Raw genomic sequence first — 22,223 nt, 5'->3', positions numbered from 1 at the left:
ATGACACTGCTGATACTCATTATCATCTTGTTTGTAATAAGTATTCTACTCGCATAACTTAATCTAAGCACTTGATATATTGTTAGATTGAAGCAGAAAGTCTCCTTTACCATATTATTTACGTTTTGAATATGCATATCTGTGCCAGAACTGGTTTTTAAAATTGACTTTAGAAGAGGTTTGCATTCTAGCTTTTTTTATACTAACACGTATCAGCAATACCAAAAGCTGAACTGTACTAAACAATTTTTTTGTTCATCTAGCCATATTGCCTAGGAAAAAACCCTCCATATTTCCTTTGCTTTTCAGAATAAATTCTTATGTTAAGCTTTCAGTATTCTTTTTCTTTATACTTTTCCTAGCATTCATTTTCTTCCCCTTTAAGCTTTATCTTCTTTTAAAAGTAGAAAATCTGTTTACAGGATATGGCACTTTCTTCTGTTCTGTATGTATGCATATTTTTATATATGTTTTTCAAAAATATATAAGGAATGAAAAACAGAAGAAAAGTCTCTCTGCCTTTCATGTGTATATTTATGTATATGTGAACACAGACATACATGCATGTGTGATCCCCCAATATTAAACATTAAATGTTTATGACAGCCTATTCCAAGTATTATACAAGAATTATCAAAGGATTAGAAGTATTATTAAGGAAGAGCAACTTACTACTAGCCCCACACACAATCTGATATTAATGTCAGAGACCATCTAAAATTTCAGAAATGGTGTCCACTATACCTCATGTCCTGCCCTTGATTCTTCCCACATTCTTCATGATTTTGTTTTAGGGGTTTTTTTGTACATGTGATTTCTCTCTCACATAGTTCATTCCACAGACACGCTACTACTGCCTCATTCCTGCTGGATTTCAGACATTTTTTCTTGTTCCATTTTGTTGTATTTTGTTTAAAGCTGACAAATGGAAGTAAACTGATGAGACAAAGTTTTGGATTTTGCAAAATACCTGCATGCTCATACGGTTACGTATTTACTTGACTGGGGTCTGATGCATTCCTTATTCTGATTAAACAACATTCCCTAGAGGATGTACAATTTTATAATGAAATTAAAATTTTAGTATTTTGTTTTCCACCTGTTCTGTATTTAATACACCTAATGTACAATAATCAGCTAATAGGCAAATGTTTTACTCATTTGAGCAGAACTCATTTATCAGTTCCTCCTTTTTACATGCTGAGATAGAATCACATTATATTGGATCTTTTTTTTTTTCCAAACTGAGGACCACTAGGAAATAGCAGTCACATATTATAAAAAGTATTGAGAAATTAAACTACCCAGATCTTGAAACATTAATAGACACTAACATTTAGAGTTTCTGGCTATAATTCAGACTTTCTAGTTGAAGCCTACAGATTCAGAAGAAGGGGGAAAAGTTTTTTTTATCATCATTGTTGGCCTGACTGTAGGCCTTAGGGCTCCTCAGACGTTGATCCCATGACTACTATGTCAAGAAGAAAGTAAGAAGTTGATCATATTTATGCTAGCTCCAGACAGCCCATGCAGTTATTACAGCTCTGTTCCTTGTTTTACAGAACCACCACAGCAGTTTCCCTTCTAGCTACCAGAAGAAGAGCAGTATTTGTTGACTGAGAACTGTTTTGCAACTCCTAGATTCATGACAAAGGTATGGCAGGTGAGCAAAATTTGAATGGCATATAGTGCTTGAAGCTGGGAAACCCAGTATCTCAGCAAACATATGCATTATGCCATGGTTCAAAATTCCTATATTCAGCAAGCACTGTGAACATCTACCTCATGCAGACAAGTTTTTGTTGATACACCATGCTGCTCTGACAGGCAGTTCCCCTGGTTGCTGCTTGGCCTGAAATCCAATGAGTACTGGGACAAGTCATTGCCTTAAGCAGATGCTGACAGTTGTGTTAAGAGACAACCTCTCCTGGCTCTCTCAGTTTCTGTTAATATACATAATCTCGAATTTTTGAAACTACAACAGAGTTTAGCTCACTGTCCCTGAAAGACTTTTTTGGCTTTCAAATCAAAACAGCTCCTGTTTACTTGTCAAATATACTCATCTTTGCAGGTATTGTCACTAAAAAAGTTAATTTCTGACCATTACTTCAATAAACACGAACAAGACAAGGCTGGCACGTAATTTATCCCTTGGTCATGGAAGAAAAGCCAGAAGTGCTAGAGAATAATCTGTACCTTGTGGCGTAATCTTACTAGAGGCTGATAGGGCCGATAAGGCCTAAAGTCATATCCTTCCTTGGCTGGCCATCCATCTGCTCCAATGCATCCAAGAAGTAAAGCAGCTGACCACCACATAAACATTTTGACAGGAACAGACCTGTAAAGATAAAATGTGAAAGTTCAGTGATAGACAGCAATATTACTTTAGCACAAGTCATATAATAAAAGTGTATGATACTGATATTCCATTTGTGGACTTGAATAAATATAGTAGAAATAGGGTAATCCATCTGCATGACAACAAAAAAAAGAAAGCAAAGGTAGTGGTATTTGGGACCACAAGGTCAATTCAGTTGTGCTGAACTGAACATTTTCCTATCAATGTTCAATATTCATATGAGAGGTCCACTGAGGAAACAATTAGGAAAAGCCTCAGAAAAGATAGGACATAATAGAAAAGCAGTGGTGAAAAATTCAACACTTTTTCTCAAGTGGAAGAAAAAGATGATCATCAGTGACATGTTCATCAACATTTTCTTTTAAATACAGTCTTCTGTGGTCCGCTGTTCACAACCTAAAAGTGTAAAATATATAGCATATGTCTGTTATTATCTTTATCTCACCAGCACTGAAGTCTATAAAGTAAGGAAAGCACTGTATTTTCTGCCAATAATCCAAAGGAATTTTTAAATTGCATTATTGAAATTATCTATAGTCTATAAGCTTTATTGCATATATCAGCATTATAAGAATATTTCCAGTCTGTTAGGTAAACTTACCCCCAGAATTCACTGCAATCAAGTGCAAAATTCAAGGCAGGTTATTTAAAAATTTTTCTTGGATTGGTTTAGGTTTTTGGTTGTTTCTGTTTCAGAATCCCACAACTTACGTTGCAGGTGACCTGAACTGGGAAAGCACTACTGGTAAAATGCACCAGCATTCTATTGCTTGTTAGAAACAAATCCAGAATAGCAAATGATATCTTTAAGACTGTTAGGCTACAGGACAGTTCAGGAAACTAGTACTAATACAAAAGTATTTACGTAATGTCATTTAGTGAATGGTGTAAGTCTTCAGAAATACTTGTTTCCATTGCTGGTGTTGGTTCAGTTTTATACATATGTATTGCTTCATGCTTGTCTAATACTATTTTATGATTTTCAAGAAAAATATTGTCATCCCAGAGGAGACTTTGCAGATATTTCATAACATTGCAACATAATGTCTTTTATTATGAGTACAAAATGGGTTCAATAACTATTAACATCCAATTTTTCTTCTTATGCAAAGCTTAAAATTGCAGACTGCTTTCACGTATTTCACCTTCAGAAATTGAAATGTAGTATAAAGAAACAAGGAAAGGGAAGGACAAGACCAGTCTTCATAGTAGATGCAACCTTTTGTTTCATGGAAAAAGAAGTTAGTGGAAGGTTACTGACATATCTGCAATTTTAATATTAATCCAGAATTAACAATTTCAGGCTTCTAAAATACAAAGTACATTTTAACAGTAAATACCACTATCTGGTAGATTGCATACAATATGGTATGCATACAATTTTGCACAGTTCTAGAAATTGTCCACTTTATCTACGCTCTATCCATAAGTGTTGTCCTGCAGTCATCATAAACTGGTTTGTGCTGACTGCAACGATGCGGTATATTTTAACCAGGTTATCAGAAAATTACTTTCTGTTTGAATGAACAAAAAAATTTATTTTTCCAGACAAAACTGGACTGGTTTGATGAGCTAGTCCTATATTATCCAGCTACCATGACACGTTAAGGTGTGACCCATTAGAAGTACAATTAGGATATTAGATACTGATATTAGGAAGGAAGATACACAACAATTTGGAATAATGCACAGAACTGTTTCTAAGGCCTTGACAAACACATTCTGAAATTTATGAGAAAATCCTTGCAGGAGACGCTGAAAAAAAATCATAAAGAATTTGTGTGAGAGCTGCTTTTGACTGGATAAAGATGTTATAACTTCATGAAGATCAGAACTATGGAAGGCCTATTACAATCATACTATCAGATTTTTATAGATACATATAACATGAGAGTTTCCTTATAGGGTTTCTAATGGACCTAAAAACATGCATTTCATAAGTGGTTTCAGTACCTATTGCAGATATTTGATATTTGTTATTGATATTCAGCGTCTGTGTTGAAACTATCATGCTAAACAACACAGGAAACTGATCCTCACTGAGACATGTGCAAGTCATTCTCTTTAGTCTATATTATTTAGTCCTGTAATATGGGAAAGAGATAAACAACTTCTGTGTGGGGTGACTTATGCATGAGGGTTTATTAATTTTTTCCCTTTCTACCTTGCTTCTAACGCACTTACCCTGCTAACGTAGAACTCTCTGATAAGAATAAAGGTATACATGAGTAAGTACAAAATGTTGTAAGCGTGACCTAAGAACCCAGAGTGCGTACAGAATGTTAAAAAGTCTTGCCTAACATCTCCTTTTTTCTAGGAAATCAGTTGAGCATAAAATGTGAACAAATGGGGGATCACTTATTATCCTATATCATTCATACTCATGCTCCTGGCAATACTGTTACACAAACCATGGTTTTGGCTCCTATCATCTTTCATATAGCAGTAGTCCTCACAGTCGCCCGAAGGCAGGGACTGCATAGAACTAATTCCTGTGGAGATGTCAAAGGTATGAAATGGACTCTGGCCTTACCTCTGTTCACTCTCAGGTAATGGGATCCTGCATAAGTCTGCTACCCTTCTTTGGGGACTAGTCTACCAAACTTGGTAAAACCACTTAGCGGTTACTGTCTGTTTCATTCTCATCCCATCTGAGTTTTACCAGCCTGGCTGGCTTTCATATTTTTAAGTCAAACTCAAGCTTGAGATTAATATACCAGACTACTTTGACACCACCTGTCTTTTGTTTCACCAAACTCAATCTCATTCTGGGTCTTCCTATTAATAAAATTTAAGATTTCTTCTCATTTATCATTGATCATTTATCATTGCTTATTCCAATAGTTCCCACTTCAAGTAACTTTTTTTGGTACTCCAGGTTTTCTAATATACATACTAGAGGTATCTCTTACAGAACATATTATGCAGTGAACTATTTGAAACAAAGACAACAATCTCTATTACAGAGAGATATTTTACATAAATAACTTATAGCTTGTTCTTTTATTCCTGTTCAGTAATTGGATATCAAAAAAAGTGATGAGAGAAAGAGACACAGTGAATAAGTTTTCTTGGGTTCCCCTTCTACTTCCACCAAAACAGAATTGCTAATCAGATGTTCCAGTAGACCTTTACTGTGGAGTGATGACAACAAATATAGCTCACTGACTTAAAACACTGGAAAAAACATTATTTCAGAACTCAGAATTTAAGTATGTTGTGGAATGGCATTTTCCTTCACTGGCTCTGTGTTAGTTCTCAGTATCACTGTTATTGGAACAATAAGTCCATTAAAGGAGGGGCGGGGGGAGAGAAAAAACAGAATCTTGACTTTTAATATTGAAGAAAATACCCTTTTATTTTTGTTTATTGAAAAAAGTATTTGAAAATAGTTTATTGTTAACTTTCAAGGTCAGAGTCAGATTAGTTTAGCAGTTATGCATGCTAAAACTAGCTATGCACAGTTGAACCTTTGTCCCCTTTGTGCACTTGTGGAATATCTCTCCATACAATGAAAATTAGGTTGAAGAACAGTCATTTCACAGAAGACAGTAAGGGCAGTCACATTCCACCACCCTCCCATCTAAACCGCATATGTTTTAGCCTCATGTGTTGTAAAAGAATAGAGTCCTTATAGTTCTGAAAATTGTTTGACCCTGAAAGGCTTCTCCTTTGTACTTGTCCGAAAGAAGAGAAAATTATTACATGCTCCGTGTCTGATTTCATTGCCTGTTACTTGGATGAACACTTAAAATATAAATTAAAGGAGTCAGTTTTTTGGACAGATGCCACCTAAAATCTCAAAAGTATGTAGGGTATCTGCAGTTCTTATTTGTCTTTCAGAAACAAGAACAACAAAATCAAACTTTTTTCAATGTAACAAGTTTTCTATCAAATTTATTGCACAACTTAAGTAGGTATTAAAAAACTACTACCAAAACCACAGTTCTCCTTAAAACAATGATATTCTTAAGTTTTTATTTTAAGGAAAATTATGATGTGTCCTAAAGGACTTACATTGTTAAACAGTTGAATTGAAGAGATGGAATAAAAATGATTTTTCAAAGCTTCAATACAACTCTGGATTTTGTTGCTGCATATGGGCAAACAGAAAGAAATAAGGTATCATTTCTATATACTCATGACACCTAAAATAACTTGCTGCTTGTTTCTATTTGGAGGTGCAGCACAAATGGTGAGTTCAGGATTTTTGTACATTTCTGTTAATGGTTATATTATGAAACAATTAGAAGTTTTGTTTTTAAAGGCTGCTTATATCATGCATTCTGGGGCAAAGTGACATATTTCTGAATTCAAATTTGCATTACTGATCTAGATCTTGTTTACTCATTGACTAGATGCTGACAGAATTTGATGTTTCAGTGTTTGGATAACATTTTTCTGTATTTTTATTTTCATGAATTGCATATTTGTAAAGCAGTTGGTTTTAGGTTTCTTATTATATGACTACGCTATTTTTTTTTTGTTTGTTTCAAGTCATGGTGGGCATACTGAGTTTTAAGCTATCAAACTTTTTCACAACTCATTAAACTTGAATATATGAATGACTACAGTTATTTAGTATGCATCTATTAAGTGCACAGATATTATAAAATAATGTATCTTTCACAAGACCTGGAGATAAGTGGGCTTTAGGATTTTCAGGGTCAAACAAATAGTTAATACAGTTAAGTGTTATAATATAAACTATGTTTCATAGAAAAATGCTGAAAATAAAAAATTTTAAGCATTATTAATACAGATTAATAAAATTTTTTAATATGAGAGTTCAATAAATACAGAGTTCCTGTGTACAAGCTACTTAGTCTTTTGTATTTTTCTGCTATCGCTTTTTGAAAAAGTGGGAAAAAAAAAAGTTCTACGTTAATCTCCCAGACAGTATGTGTATTTCTGAGAACTTTAGAAGGGGGAGATGGGAGGGCGGGGAGCAGTATGTGTGCCTTAACGAAAGATGAATACAGCATTAATCTCACTTTCTGTCTCTCAGGGGACTTGCCACAGACTAAAACTTAGGATCTGAATTAAGCAGCTGCACAGCCAGAGAAGACAGGGGAGAGGCCAGTTTTGAAAGAAATTTTCCAAGAAATAAGCAAGTATTATTCAACTACATTTGACAATTTCAGTGAAACGCCATTGAACAGATATTCTTGTTCCTGGGTTTGTCACATCACTGAGGCATCACCCAGAAATCAGTGTAATGAATTTGCTTGTGCTGTGAGAGCTGTGAACCAGGCTGGCAGGCAGATACATCCCTGATCTTTAGCATTTTTTCTAGTGATGTCTTTGTTGATGCAACATACTTAAGTAAATTAACTCCACATATTACAATACCACTCTTGCATACCTGTACGGATTTCAAGATAAAACAAGATAACAACTTACATGTTGATTAATATCATTATGATTAGTCTGTCATTTTCTAGAGATCATGACTGAGTATCATCTGACATCTTTTGGTCTTCTGAAATTAAGTTATTTCTAAACAAGTAGTTCCACCCCCATATTTCCATGACTCTAATGTTTAAAAGTTATTTATCCTGCCTGTTGGTTTTACTTTTCACCTACTTCACCAGTGGTTGTCATTAAGCAGCTAATAATCAAACTGTACCTTGTATTTCCAAAAACCTTACTCCAATTCTTTATTTACACTAAGCAATGATGTGATACCATAAAGAGAGGCAAATACTGTTTAATAACTACTTATTATTAAATTGGTGGCCAATGGTAGATGCATAAAGGATAAGGAAAGAAACAGGGAGGGAACAGACAAGTTAATATATTCCTCTGAGTCCATTTACTGCCTGAGCTAGAAAGTGCAGCTATACATTTTTCCTTATAGCCACTGATGGACTTTAGCTCCTTAAGTTTGTCTGCTTCCTTTTTTAATTTATGAACATTTTTATTTCCATAACATTATGTGGCTGTGAAGAGGGGTGCTTCTTTATATTCATAACACCATGTTTGGAAGTCTGAGGTGTTTAGTTTATTCTCTCTTCAAACAGAGACCAACCTGTACCTCTGGGTTTTCCTGTTTCCTTCTCTGTACATTTCTCACTGTATTATATTTTTTTAAGGAATTTGACGGGAGACTAATACAGTATTCAAGTTGGGGATGCACCAAGCCCTTAGACAGCAGGAGATTTTCCTTGTCATGTGATATTCCTTTACCAATAACTCTTATACTCTAAAATATTTTAATATACATATGATATATAATAAAATTATTATCTATATTTTGTTATCTACATATGCAATAAATTATATATATTAAATAATTTATAACATAGGTTTATATATAGCAATATACAGAAATTTTATTTCTAAGGTACTGAAATAAAAGTATTTCAGCATATCTTTCAGTATATACATGATTTGTCTGCCACTAAACACTGACCTGAAATTCCTAGAAAACTATTAGAAATAACTCCTATGTCTTATGCCCTATGAATGCAAACAGCTAATTTACATTTACTTATTGCATGCAAATAATTAGGGTGCTGGGTTTTTTTTCCTCCTGTGCATTAATTCTCTTATTAACAATGAGTTTCATCTGCTATTTTATCATTAAACTGATCTATATTGTGGGCTTCTTCTGCATCGTTCTCTGTCAGCCTTAGATTTGTCTTAAAAACTGAGGAGGGGTAGAGTGAAGGATGTGGAACAGATAATGGTTATTCCTTATTTCTCACTGTACAGTAAGTTCCTCAGTATCAAATTTAGATTTTCCTTTCTGATTCTCAGAAAGCTGTCATCTTACTTTTTAGCCTATTTCCAGAGCATTCATGAATCTAATGCACACTGCAGTTTTCTCACTATTGACTTATCTCCATTTCAGTTACTTCTGAAACTTTTTGATAAATTATTATCCATAAAAGGATTCTTTTATTCTGTGACAAGTTTATTTCTTAAAACTCTTGGGTGAGGAACATTTCTGGGAGAGCTGTACCTTCTGAACTGGCAGCTGGCATACCTTTGGGCATCTCACTTGCCTCATTTAGGTAAGGGAATTGAAACCATAAGGTCACTCCTCAAGCAAGTAACCCGTTCTGCCTCATATAAATGATAGGTTATGTTAGTGTTCTATCATCTTTTTTTCATAAAATTTCCAAAATCATCATTATATTGAAGGCCTCTTTATCACAATATTTACTCATGTATGCAGTTTGCAGCCATTCATATAGAAAAACCACTAAATCATAACCAAGTGTTATGACAGTATATATATTCTTCAAGCTGACCCTTATCGCTGGGATAAGTTAAAAATATGCTGCTCAAACTAGAATTGCAAAGAAGAAATATTTAATCACAGTTTTCTAATGAAACTTATGAAGAAATATGTGAAATATTTTATTTCATTAAAGAAAATTCTACTTGGTATACACTCCAGATTAAAAATGCAGTCACTGAACACATTTGGTACAATTCAATTAAACACAATTTAGTCTGCTCAGCAGAGCAACGGGGGCTAATCTTCTAGCCTTGAAACTTCTGGGCTGTCTTAGCAGTGGTTTATGCTGCAAGATGCTCAATTATAGTCAAATCACTATTTTACTTACTAAAAAAAGCAAGGGGGCTAAAATACCATAAAATTATATATAATCTCTTTGCTTAGCTTAGGCTATTGATTTTACAGCATTAAACTCTTTGTGTTTCTAAATCTGGTACTTGATGCTGAATAATATTGAATATTTTTATTGCACTCAAACCTTCAAATAGTATTCATAATGGGGATAGGATTCAAATACACATCCAAACTCTGAGGCAGAGTTTGGATGAATATCCAACCTCTTTGAACATTATATATCACTAGTAAATTCAATGTAGGATCTTCTGTAAGCAGAGGCACCTTAGACTGATACATATCAGGATTTGAACATTATAATTTAATATGCACGTGCACAAATTACTCATATTTGTGGTATATATTGTATATATTGTGTCATGCACATTGCCTGCTTTATCTTAAAACTAATGAGAATATTACACTCAGTAAGAAAGGAATAAATGCTTTGAAAATAATTGGTTCATTTATTCAGCTCTGAAGCCACCAGCAACAACATATTTTGAAGGTAGGGGAAAATACTGCTTACCTATTTTTACTTCCATAAAAGGGTGTGTAAAAAGAGGTATACAAATTAATTCAAGCTCCTAAAGAAGCTGGTGGCTCATGGAGTAATATTTGCTGGGTAAAAAAAACTGGCTGGATGGCTGAGCCCAGAGAGATCTGGTGAATGAAGTTAAATCTAGTTGGCAGCTGGTCACAAGTGGTGTTCCCCAGGGCTCAGTGTTGGGGCCAGTCTAGATATCTTTACCAATGATCTGAATGAGGGGATTGAATGCACCCTCAGTAAGTTTGCAGATGACACAAATTAGGCGGTCAATCTGCTTGAGGGTAGGAAGGCTCTGCAGAAGGATCAGGACAGGCTGGATCGATGGGCCGAGGTCAATTGTATGAGGTTCAACAAGGCGAAATGCCAGGTTCTGCACTTGGGTCACAGCAACCCCATGCAATGCTACAGGCTTGGGGAGGAGTGGCTGGAAAGCTGCATGGTGGAAAAGGACAAGGGGGTATTGGTTGATAGCTGGATGAATAGAGCCAGCAGTGTGCCCAGGTGGCCAAGGAGTAGGGAAGAGATCATCCCCCTGAACTCAGCACTAGTGAGGCTGCACTTTGAATACTGTGTTCAGTTTTGGGCCCCTCACTGCTAGAAGGACATCGACGTGCTGAAGCATGTCCAGAGAAGGGTAACGAAGCTGGTAAAGGGTCTAGAGAACAAGTCTTATGAGGAGCGGGTGAGGGAGCTGGGGTTGTTTAGTGTGGAGAGGAGGAAGCTGAGGGGAGACCTTATCGCTCTCTACAGCTACCTGAAAGGAGGTTGTAGTGAGGTGGGTGTTGGTCTCTTCTCCCAAGTTACTAGTGATAGGATGAGAGGAAATGGCTTCAAGCTGCATCAGGGGAGGTTTAGACTAGATATTCAGAAAAATTTTGCCACTTGAAAGAGTGGTCAGGCACTGGAACAGGCTGCCCAGAGAGGTGGTGGAGTCACCATCCCTGGAGGTGTTAAAAAAAAATATGCAGATGTGGCACTTCAGGGCATGGGTTAGGAGGCGTGGTAGTGTTCGGTTGACAGTTGGACTCAATGATCTTAAAGGTCTTTTCCAACCTTAATGATTCTATGATTCAAACATTTTCCAGTGATTTTTTTTTTTTTTTAAGTAAACTAAACTACACAAAAAGTTCACGGAATTGCCAGTTATCCCTGTTGATGAGTTAGTCACCCTGGAGTTGGGGACAATTTCTTTCTATTCTTTAGAAATTGTAGTGCGAAATATTATCTCCCTTTTCTCTCCTGCTAATGCTTTTCACCCTTGCAAGTTCAATATTTTGTGCAAAACAAACTAAACCCCAGTTTTGACACCTTCCTTATGAATATCTAATAATGATTAATATATTCTAGAATACCATGGTGAGTGCTTCCTCTCAAAGTTTATTATGCTTTCTAAATCTTCTTGGCATCTCATTGGTAATGTAAATTTTGTTCTCTGCCTGACTCTTCCTTTGAAATTGTTGGACTAGGAGAAATGTTGCTACTATAAGAGTTTGGCAAATATATTCTAAGCACCATTTTACCTCTCCCCATGCTGTAATCTTCAGAAACAGAGAAGACTAAAAAAATATCACAATATACACAACCAGTTCCAAATGTGATAATATATATATACATACAGTATATTAAAAAAAAATCTAATTAATGAAAGCTGGCTTAGCCAGACTTTATATGAAGGATGAAAATATATACCTAAATATGAGAATGCCCTATTTTAAAATGTATATATATTTAAAATTAAGTTTTCCACTGTCAAATGAATTGTTTCCAAAATTGCTCAGCTATTATGCGCTTGTTTTGTGTTACTAAATGGTGATTATCTAGGATATTTAGCATTAAGAACAGAAACATAATTCATTTGAAAATACAACCATTCCACCCCAATAAACCAACTAATCAACTTAATGCACCTACGAAGTATAATAAATGAAATTTTAAATACTGGCTAGATCACTACATTCCTCCTATTTTTAAGAGAGAAAGCAGATCAGATATTAACCTGACATTATTTAAAAGGTCATTTTCAACATATCAAGGACTAGTACTGTATACCCTCAGGACACATCAGTCTGTTTTTAAAATACTATTAATCTAAAAAAAAAAGAATAAAATTAATTGCCTATTTTACATGGATCAGAGAAAAAGCATAAGTTCTGTCACTATATTCAGTGTTATTAGTAGGTTTATAATACAACTACAGTAATAAATATAAACCACACTTCATTGCCTGTGACTTCAAGCACTTCATTCTATATACTGATAGATGCAAATACCTGTCAGGACAGAATACACCACTACCCTTTCTTAAAAGGCTTTCAACTGCCATTATGGTTTCATGGCAAAGGGATCTGCAGACAAAACATCTTTTTTATAAATAGAGATTATTGTATTACATGAACATTGAACAAGTAGCAGAAGTTTTAGCCAAAAGTATGCCTTCTCCCCTTAGCCTGCCCCTGCTATACCACGAGTGCCTCCACGTCTTTACGCACAGTCTGCATCCTCAAAAACCTCACAGCAAACATCTCCAAGTTTTCACACCAAAAATGGGGTTCTTACCAAGCAATCGCAGTACCAGATTCTGTCTACAAATGCAGCCATAATCCATATCTAGCAAAGTCTGTCCTCATTAAAATGCTACGTAGAAAGCAGATCATAGTGCTGTGACAGCAGCTCTCCCCCCGCCCAGGACTTGCTGCCAGCTTTCACACACAGCACACTTCATGCTGTCACCCTCCAGTTCTCCTCCACAAGTGGCAGCCACACTCTGAACCGGAGTTGTTAGGTCACCTTAACTATGTACAGCAGGCTTGGGCTTACAACAGTGAAACACAGCACTGCCACGGCAGCCAACAGCTCATGCATCTGTGTACCAATCTGTTCTGTCTCTCAGCAGCTACAGCCACTGACTACACAGGCACATGCTCTTCATCCTTCATCCACTGAAAGAGGCTGGCACAGTCATTTCAGAACAGCCAGCAATGCTGCTGACAGCTCATATGCTGCAATACATAAGCAGAGAAACACATATATTTTTTTTTAATATCATGAAAAGCACTCACCATGCCAGATGAATCCTGCCTTCTGCTGACTCCTGTCCATCCCTCCCTCACTCCTTTCCTGATTTAAATTGCAAAACTATCATGCTGCACAAGTAGAAGGTGGGGTGCAGACCCTTGCACTCCTGGTCCTGTACCACCACACCTGGTCTTTGCATAGACGTTACAAATACATCAGGTGGCTCTGAGATCCATCCCCAGGGCACCTCCATGGTGAGCAGCCAGCACAACAGCCAGGCTTTCCTTGCCTTTCACTGTTTCTCTCCACCTTCACACTACTATACATTGTCAAGTGCTAGGTGGTGACAGGAGCCCAGACAGCAAGAACCTGCGAGAGAACACAAGCAAGATGCATCTGCCCAGGGCTTTTGTAGAAGAGCTTCTTTGGCATTGGGCCTAAAGGTTTACAGGTGGTTCTCATGAGCCTGGACACAAGCGGCTGAGGTGTGGTAGGGGCATTTCTGAAAGGCTGAAATGTGTATGCAGCAGGGACACTTATTAGGTGAAATCTTTACTGCTGACTTCATGCTCTGATTTAATCTTACCATTTTAAGTATATTTGTTTATTTAAAGGATGTTATCAAATGTTTTAGTGTTAGTGACCCAGGTTTCAATGAATTATAATGAAATGAGAAATAGCAATTTTAAACTTTCCTTATCATGTTCTCCACATGATCTCACAACTGCAATCTCACTTTATTTTTTTAATATTACAGAAAGCAGAACAAAATGAGGGTACTATATTTCAAATATCTCAGAAGAGCTTTTTTTTAATAGAACTGAGGTGTGTATGTTGGTCTAATTTTTTCCTAAGACTTCGGCATGACCTCAGGAAATTCGTATATTCACCATCACTGATACACATAAATGCTAGTTTATGGGAGTTATACTATCAGCAAGGCAGTCTCTTTCTTCCCTCATTAAGAAAGCTTGTTACAGCTGGTTCTCCAATATCCTATAGGATTCACGTTTATCATCATGGCAGTATCTGAACCAAGGGGAATTCAACTGGTTTATGTTTGAAATCAAAAATATAATATCTGCCAGCTTAGAATTCAGGCAATATTTTGGTACTGTTAACATTTTATTAAATTTATAAATTAACACTTAACATACCATTGTGTAACTGTGTGCTTCATGCATGCTAGAAAAGTTAAATATTTTGTTTTTCAAGTTTTTTATTTAGTCTTCTTACATAAAATACTGCAAACATTAATTAAACGTCAGAAGAAACAACAGCTATTGATATTTCCATAGTAAATTGTTAAGCATATTTTTGAGCAAAGATGCTATCCTAGAGAAGGCTAAATGGCCACTCAAGATATAACTGTTTTTTTAAAAACAGATAAACTGGTAAAATAATGACTGAAATTCCTCCATATTTACTATGTCATGCTAATCTGCCACCCCTACTTCTCTGTTTTGTTATTCAAGGAAATTTTGAGTTCTGGTAAAACATTAGTTACCAATAAAAACATTGAAGCCTTGCCGTTATCAAACTCCTTGAATGAATGCTAAACCAGGATATGGCTACCATTAATTCAAACTACCATCATAATTTAGATAAACTCTTTCTATTAAGTAAGTATTCTGTTTAATATTATGATTTTATCTCATTACTTCTGTGAAACATGTTCTGTTGAAGTGCTGTAGCCAACAGAGACGGGCCCTATCTTTGTTACCCAGCGAAAAGGATTTTTCAATAATTCAGCTGTTTTAAAGTCAACCCACCTGGAGACTGTGACTCAAAACCACCATGAAAGTGGCAGAGATTAGAACAGATGGGTTTGCATTTTTTACCTCTAATGGGGTTTGAGGTAATAAAAAAGTTATAAAGGACTAAAGAAGGAAACAAGGTACTAAAAAAGAAAACAACCATGTAACAAGAAAGGGGAGGTAGTTTTGGGGAGGGGAAGTAGTGTCTCAGCAGCTTTTGTAGCATGGGAAGATAGCTGGAGGACATATCAGAGAGAAATGTGATATGGGAAAGTCTATGACATGCAAGGAACCATGAGCATCCGGCCTTCCTAAACACAGATGAACAGTTAGCAGAAGGACATGGATGCACCTTGGTGTGATAAAAAGGAGTATAGACAACAGTACAAACCCTGTCAGAAAATAGCAAATATCAAACTGCAGAGAATAAAGTTGCACGCAGATTTTGGTATCACCGCATCAAACCAGAGTTCGATCAGTAACCAATAGGACTGATGAATGTTGCAGCTATTTAAATAAACAAGGACTTTGTGTAGCTGAGGGCAGTCTGTCCTTACCAGGATTGAACGAAAAATACATTTGCCCTCCAGTCCTCTCCTCCAGTGCCCGCATTAAAATAATTAAGTCAACTACAGATGAAATCCTGACCTAACTGAAAACATTTAAACAACTCTAAAATCCACGTTTAGAATGTTGGGTCCCAAATTTTATCCTGTTTATAGGACTCAGTGACAATGAAGTTTCACAAGGAGGAAACAAAACTCAAATAACTCCGTTAACTAAAATGAATGAAATCCAAAGTTGCTTGTGGCTGTATTTAGAAAAAAGTATGTGTCTAATCATACAGATCCACAGAAATACACAAGTAAATGAAAGTGTTCTGTACTTGAATACCTAAAATAGTTAAAGCCATTTCTCTTTTTTAACTGCTGTGGAAGTTTTTCGCCTCTCTCCTTTCCTGCTTTGCAATGACTTGTCTCTCTTTCTACTTAACTGACACAAAGGTCAACTTACTTTCTTCATGAGCCTGAATTCAGCATAGTCAGAAAAAAAATACAGAAAATTGCACTCGTTCTGTCATAAAGTCATAAAGCTGGCTTGGGTTGCTAACGCAATGTATTGTATTAAAGAGCTTTCTTAGATCCATCAACTGGGGAAGTGTCCAGAACCTGTCAGCTTAGCTGAATTCTTTGGGAATACTATGGGAACAAGTTTGAAGATATGTTTTTGACCCCAGTTTGAATAGAAGCTCTGATGTCTGCTAGACTTGCTGCTTCACTTGGACATTCAAGTGAATAAAAGAAGGATCTTCTCTCCATATGTAAAGTGAAATTAATAGACTGAGTAGTGTATGAAGCAAACACATACAGCTCTGAGATTTTATAGAACAGAAGAAACCCACCCTACACTGTGATACCTGATGAAAAAAATTTCTTTTTGACTGCGACAGCTGACTTGGTCATTTCAGTTCTTCTGTTTATAATAAATTTAGTGCATCGTTATAGATCATTTTTCATTGAACATCTGCAGCCTTCTTTAAATCTTGCATAGATAATTCTAATAATATAATATTACATGCTCTCAAGCCCATTCATTAGGATCAGAACCTTCATTTACTGCTACGTTTTAACTGTCTTATACTACTTTACGGAGTTTTACTGAGCATGGTTTTATAATTCTCTAATATATCTACTATGAGAAGCCTTCCAAATGGATCCTCAAAAGCTGACAGTATGTAAAAGAAAACCTACAATGTCCTGATGAGGTTGTAGCTAAAATTGATTGTAAAATAAGATTTTCAATAATATGTTCCCTAAAAAAAATTGTCTTTTCTAAGAAGAATGGATTGGGGATAATACAAAATAAAGTAAGGAGCAGCCAATATGTGGCGATGAAACAGTCAGTATGAGAAAGGAATCGATTTTATCTCCCCACTACCACCACTGTATGATATAGTAACAAGAAATTGTGTTCATTTGTTGGAAAAAAAATATGTTTTACATATTTTATAGGTATATTTGTTTTGGTAAGGCAAAAAGCAAGGTAAACAACTTCAGTTTTATTTTTACAATAGAAATTACAGGGAAAAGTTAATGTAAAATTCACTGGAACTAAGTGAAACACTAAAAGCAGCCTCTTAAGAGGAAAAAAAATACATTTAAAGAATAAATTAAAGCTCAGATGACTTAGGTATCATCATCACCAGACACTCTATATCATATCCGGTATGAACTGTGTGTATGGGCAAGGGCATCCCATCTCTCTTCTCACATAAAGTGTAACAAGGTTTTGTAGAGAGAAAATTAGAAGGGCCAAAGCTGAGCTAGAGCTTAATCTGAATACTGCCATAAAAGACAAGGAAAAAAACCTTCTCTAAATACAAAAATAAGGCTATGGAGACTCCTTTACTGGATGCAGGGGGGAAACATAGTGACAAAGGATGAGGAAAAGGCTGAGGTACTTAATGCTTTCTTTGCCACAGTCTATTAGTAAGACCAGTTGTTCTGTGGGTACTCAGGCCCCTGAGCTGGAAGACAGGGGTGGGGAGCAGAATGGAGCCCCCATAATCCAGGGGGAAATGGTTAGTGACCTGCTACATCACCTGGGCACATACAAGTCTATGGGGCTGGATGGGATCCACCCAAGGGTATTGAGGGAGCCGGCAGAAGTGCTCACGAGGCCACTTTTTATCATTTATCCGCAGTCCTGGCTATCCGGGAGGTGCCAGTTGACTGGAGATTAGCAAATGTGATGCCCACCTACAGACGGGCTGCAAGGAGGATCTGGAGTATACAGGCCTATCAGTCTGACCTCAGTTCCAGGGAAGCTTATGGAGCAGATCATCTTGAGTGCCATCACGTGGCACATACAGGATAACCAAGTAATCAGGCCCAGTCAGCATGGGTTTATGAAATGTGCTTGACTAACCTGATCTCCTTCTTTGACAAGCTGACCCACTTAGAAGATGAGGGAAATCAGATAGTCTTCACAAATAAGAGCTTGCTCTATGTGGTTAGATAGAAGGGAATCTGGAGGCACTGTAGCCTTGAATAGAATAAATAAGGGAAATGTACTAGAATAAGCTAGCTTAGTATCAGTAAGAATTGTGTAACCAAGCTAAAAATGAACTAAGCATACCCAAAGACTTGAGTTCAACCAGTGGACATGGTGAGGAAGACTATTGATGAGGACCAGAGGACCCTGGAAGACCACCAATGAACATGAATGCACATGCGTTAAGAACATTTGCATATATTAATGAGTTCCAAGATTAGTATGAATATGGTAATTATTTCCTAGAAATTTAATTAATATGTATATTTTGATTGCATATAACCCCTGTAGTAGAGCAATTCAGTACACACACTAGGTGGAGCAATCCCCTCTGCACCTGGCACCACAATACAGAATGTCTGCTTTCTAAAATTGAGTTTTAGAGGGTTCTTATATTTGCCGACTTATGGTATCACCTTGAAAGCACTTCCCACAGTATTCTCCTGTAAAAACTGGCTGCTCATGGCTTTGATGGGCGTCCTCTTCATTGGGTAAAAGACTGGCTGGATGGCTGAGCCCAGAGAGATCTGGTGAATGAAGTTAAATCCAGTTGGCAGCCAGTCACAAGCGGGGCTCCCCAGGGCTCAGCAGTGGGGCCAGTCTTGTTTAATATCTTCGTCAATGATCTGGATAAGGGGATCGAGTGCACCCTCAGTAAGTTTGCAGATGACACCAAGCTGAAGATGAGCAGGAGTGTTGGATCTCCTTGAGGGTAGGAAGGTTCTGCAGAGGGATCTGGACAGGCTGCATTAATGGGCCAAGGCCAACTGTATGGGGTTCACTAAGGCCAAGTGCCAGGTCCTACACTTGGGTCACAGCAACCCCATGTAACGCTACAGGCTTGGGGAAAAGTGGCTGGAAAGCTGGCTGGGAGAGAAGGTCCTGGGGGTGCTGGTTCATAGCTGGATGAATATGAGCCAGCAGCGTGCCCAAGCGGCCAAGAAAAACAACAGCATCCTGGCTTGTATCAGGAACAGTGTGGCCAGCAGAAGTAAGGAAGGGATCGTCCCCCAGAACTTGGCATTGGTGCAGCCACACCTTGAATACTATGTTCAGTCTTGGGCTTCTCACAAGAAAGACATGGAGTTGCTGGAGCTTGTCCAGAGAAGGGCAACAAAGATGGTGAAGGATCTGAAGAACAAGTCTTGTGAGGAACAGCTGAGGTTGTTTAGTCTGGAGAAAAGGAGACTGAGGGGAGACCTTATTGCTCTCTAAAACTACCTGAAGGGAGGTTGTAGCGAGGTGGGTGTAGATGTCTCCTCCCAAGTAACTTGTGATAGGATGAGAGGAAATGGCTTCAAGCTGCATCAGGGGAGGTTTAGACTGAATATTAGGGTATATTACTTCACTGAAAGGGTTGTCAGGGATTGGAACAGACTCCCCAGGGAAGAGTTTGAGTCGCCATCCCTGGATGTATTTAAAAGACATGTAGATGTGGTGCTTCAGGACATGGTTCAGTCGTAAACTGACAGCATTAGGTTAGCAGTTGAACTCGATGGTCTTAAAGGTCTTTCCAACCTATATGATTCTGTGTATTCGGTGTATAAAGTTATCACTCTGAAACTACAACCTCAAGAGTAATAACCCCACCTCCCTGAGATGTAAGTTTATGTTCCCTTTTTTATCCCACCCTAACACTGTTCACAATCTGTGAGTCAACTCATAGACTCTGGGATTGTCTAGGACACCTTTGTGAATTGCAACACTATGACAAGGAGCAAGTAGACATTGCTGAACATTGCATCATGTTCCTCCTGCTCAGCCACAAATGCTGATCAGATAATTAGTGGCAAATGTCCAAGTACCACAGCTACACACAGTCCCTTTATTGATGAATCAGTTACTGTTGGCGTGAATGCATCCTCAGTGCTGACTCAAGTAAGCATCCCTACACAATTAGAATTGAAAGCTTCTCTTACCTCTGTCTGTATTTTGAAGGTCAGGGAAAACCTACCCTTCAGCAATTTCAAATTTATCTTTGTTATCCAGATGAGATTTTCTGCAAACCACCACTAATTAATCAAAACAGAAAAAGAATTTTTTGAAAGTTATTTTGCAGGAGGCTATGTATACAGAAAAAAAGGTTTTCATCTTGTTCAGCAACACGTGATGCAATCTAAGAACTATTATATTTATGCTCTTGCCGCTCTTATGTGAGTACTAAGCAGAGAAAAGAGCCTCAATGGAAGCTATTCAGATGAAAGCAAGCCTCTTTTTTTGTCTTTAATTAATCCCTTCCATTTTAATCAGTTTCATATAATCATTCTCATATTCTTAAAATCTCACATCTTGGCCCATGGTGGAAAATCAGGATTACTCTGCCCACAGACAGAGGGAAGAATCCACCTTTCTTTCTCATCTTCAACATCTTAAGCATACAGTTGCATAACTGAGGCAATCTCTATGTTCGATGAAGAAAGGGGATCAATTTCTATTCTCCAGATCAAGGCAGCACACAGATCATCTTGAATCACAGCTGATGACAAACCCAGGTCAAGCTTTCTCTCTTTGCCTCCTCCGGTAATAAGGCCTGGGGCCGAGTTACTAGCGAAGCAATAGAAGGTTCGAGCAGGAAGAAGAGGAGAGTGCCAGAGAACAGTAAAGGCAGTAGATGCATGGGACCATTCTGATGAACTAGGTTCACTGTTCCTCTTATTGGTAAGGGGCAGGAGATGAGGGGAAAGGGGATGATGTTAAGGAAGGAGATGAGATATGCCTTGTAGCAGCGCACACTGCTCATATTCCCTGATTTCTCACTTAATAAAGGATTGCCAACACTCAGCGGCTGCAAGTTGTGGGTTGAACTCTTGGAAACAAAGCAAGTGCAGAGCCATTGATGCTTTCTCCCAATAGATGGCTGCTTTGGGCAGCCTCCTATGCTTAAAGCCAGCCCCAACTGACAACCTAAGCTCCAATTTGAGAGATGCTGCTAGGTACTGCTCCCTATTCATGGCCCATAATAGTACTACAGCCTCCAAGCTCCCCACAGTTATGAGTGTCCAGTACAATATCACCAAATATAAATTGGGAAAAAAGAGAGTAGTGCCATTAAAAGAATCCAACGTTATCCCTTATTTCCAAAGTTACTTGACTTCTTTGAACATCACCCATGAAAGACAGCTTGGACTCAGGCCTACATTTTGCCCCAGTTTTGGCTATTCTAAAAGTCGAAGGGAGATGCAGATCTAGAAAGGGACTATTTGAAAACTACTCTAGGAGAACCGTTTTGTAGGAAGCTGGGCAAGCCAGCCCTTTCTGGCTTTTTTTTTTTTTTTTTTTTTTTTTTTTTTATTACCATAATGAGATATCAGAAACATGCCTGGAAGGATAAATGTAGCTATAACACTGTTTGCTTTCCAGCAATCTCTTTCTAGAATAACATTCCCATAAGGCTATCATCACACAGTTGAATTTATACCATAGGAACAAATTATCCCACCAGAAGCCTTGACAGAAAAGCTTAAAACTATATCTTGGGGGAGGGGGGGCGGTGATAGAGTAGTTACCTGCAGCTCGATGGCTTAAGTCGTAGGACTGTGCTGTAACTTTTATCTTCGACAATTATTTTTACAGCCTACTATAGGTCCACAGTAACACACTAGTGCAAATCAATTTTACATAATTTTGAAGAAAGCTGGTTTTCTTCCATGAGAGCTTAAGGTGATCCTAGGCCATGGTATTCCAACAGATAACCAGTTGAGGCAGAGGGCATTGGAGGAAAAGGGTAACTTCTGGCCAGATCGGCTCCCTAGTCCAGCTCACCACGCACTCATTTGAACACCATCAGTCAATGGAAGAAAGGGAAAGACTAATCAATAGGTATAACAGGATGAGAGGGATAGCAGTGGCCCAACACAGATCAATTAATAACTCCTCTGGAAATTTACTTTTTGTTTTATAGTATAA

At 37.4% G+C, this 22,223-nt stretch overlaps 1 protein-coding gene across 2 annotated transcripts in view; it reads right to left on the bottom strand.

Annotated features, from left to right (window-relative positions):
- Positions 1-22,223, bottom strand: part of FSTL5 (follistatin like 5) — a 332,186-nt gene that overhangs the window by 298,228 nt on the left and 11,735 nt on the right. For both annotated transcript variants that reach the window (XM_064449779.1, XM_064449780.1), the window contains exon 2: positions 2,197-2,338. In XM_064449779.1, the coding sequence (XP_064305849.1) occupies positions 2,197-2,322 (126 nt within the window). In that variant the 5' untranslated portion in view covers positions 2,323-2,338. The remainder of the gene's footprint in view (positions 1-2,196; positions 2,339-22,223) is intronic.

Source organism: Phalacrocorax carbo, chromosome 4, assembly GCF_963921805.1.
Source record: "Phalacrocorax carbo chromosome 4, bPhaCar2.1, whole genome shotgun sequence".
Taxonomy (NCBI): Eukaryota; Metazoa; Chordata; class Aves; order Suliformes; family Phalacrocoracidae; genus Phalacrocorax; species Phalacrocorax carbo.
Note: the sequence above shows the minus strand (reverse complement) of the source record. Positions and strands in the feature narration are given on the sequence as shown.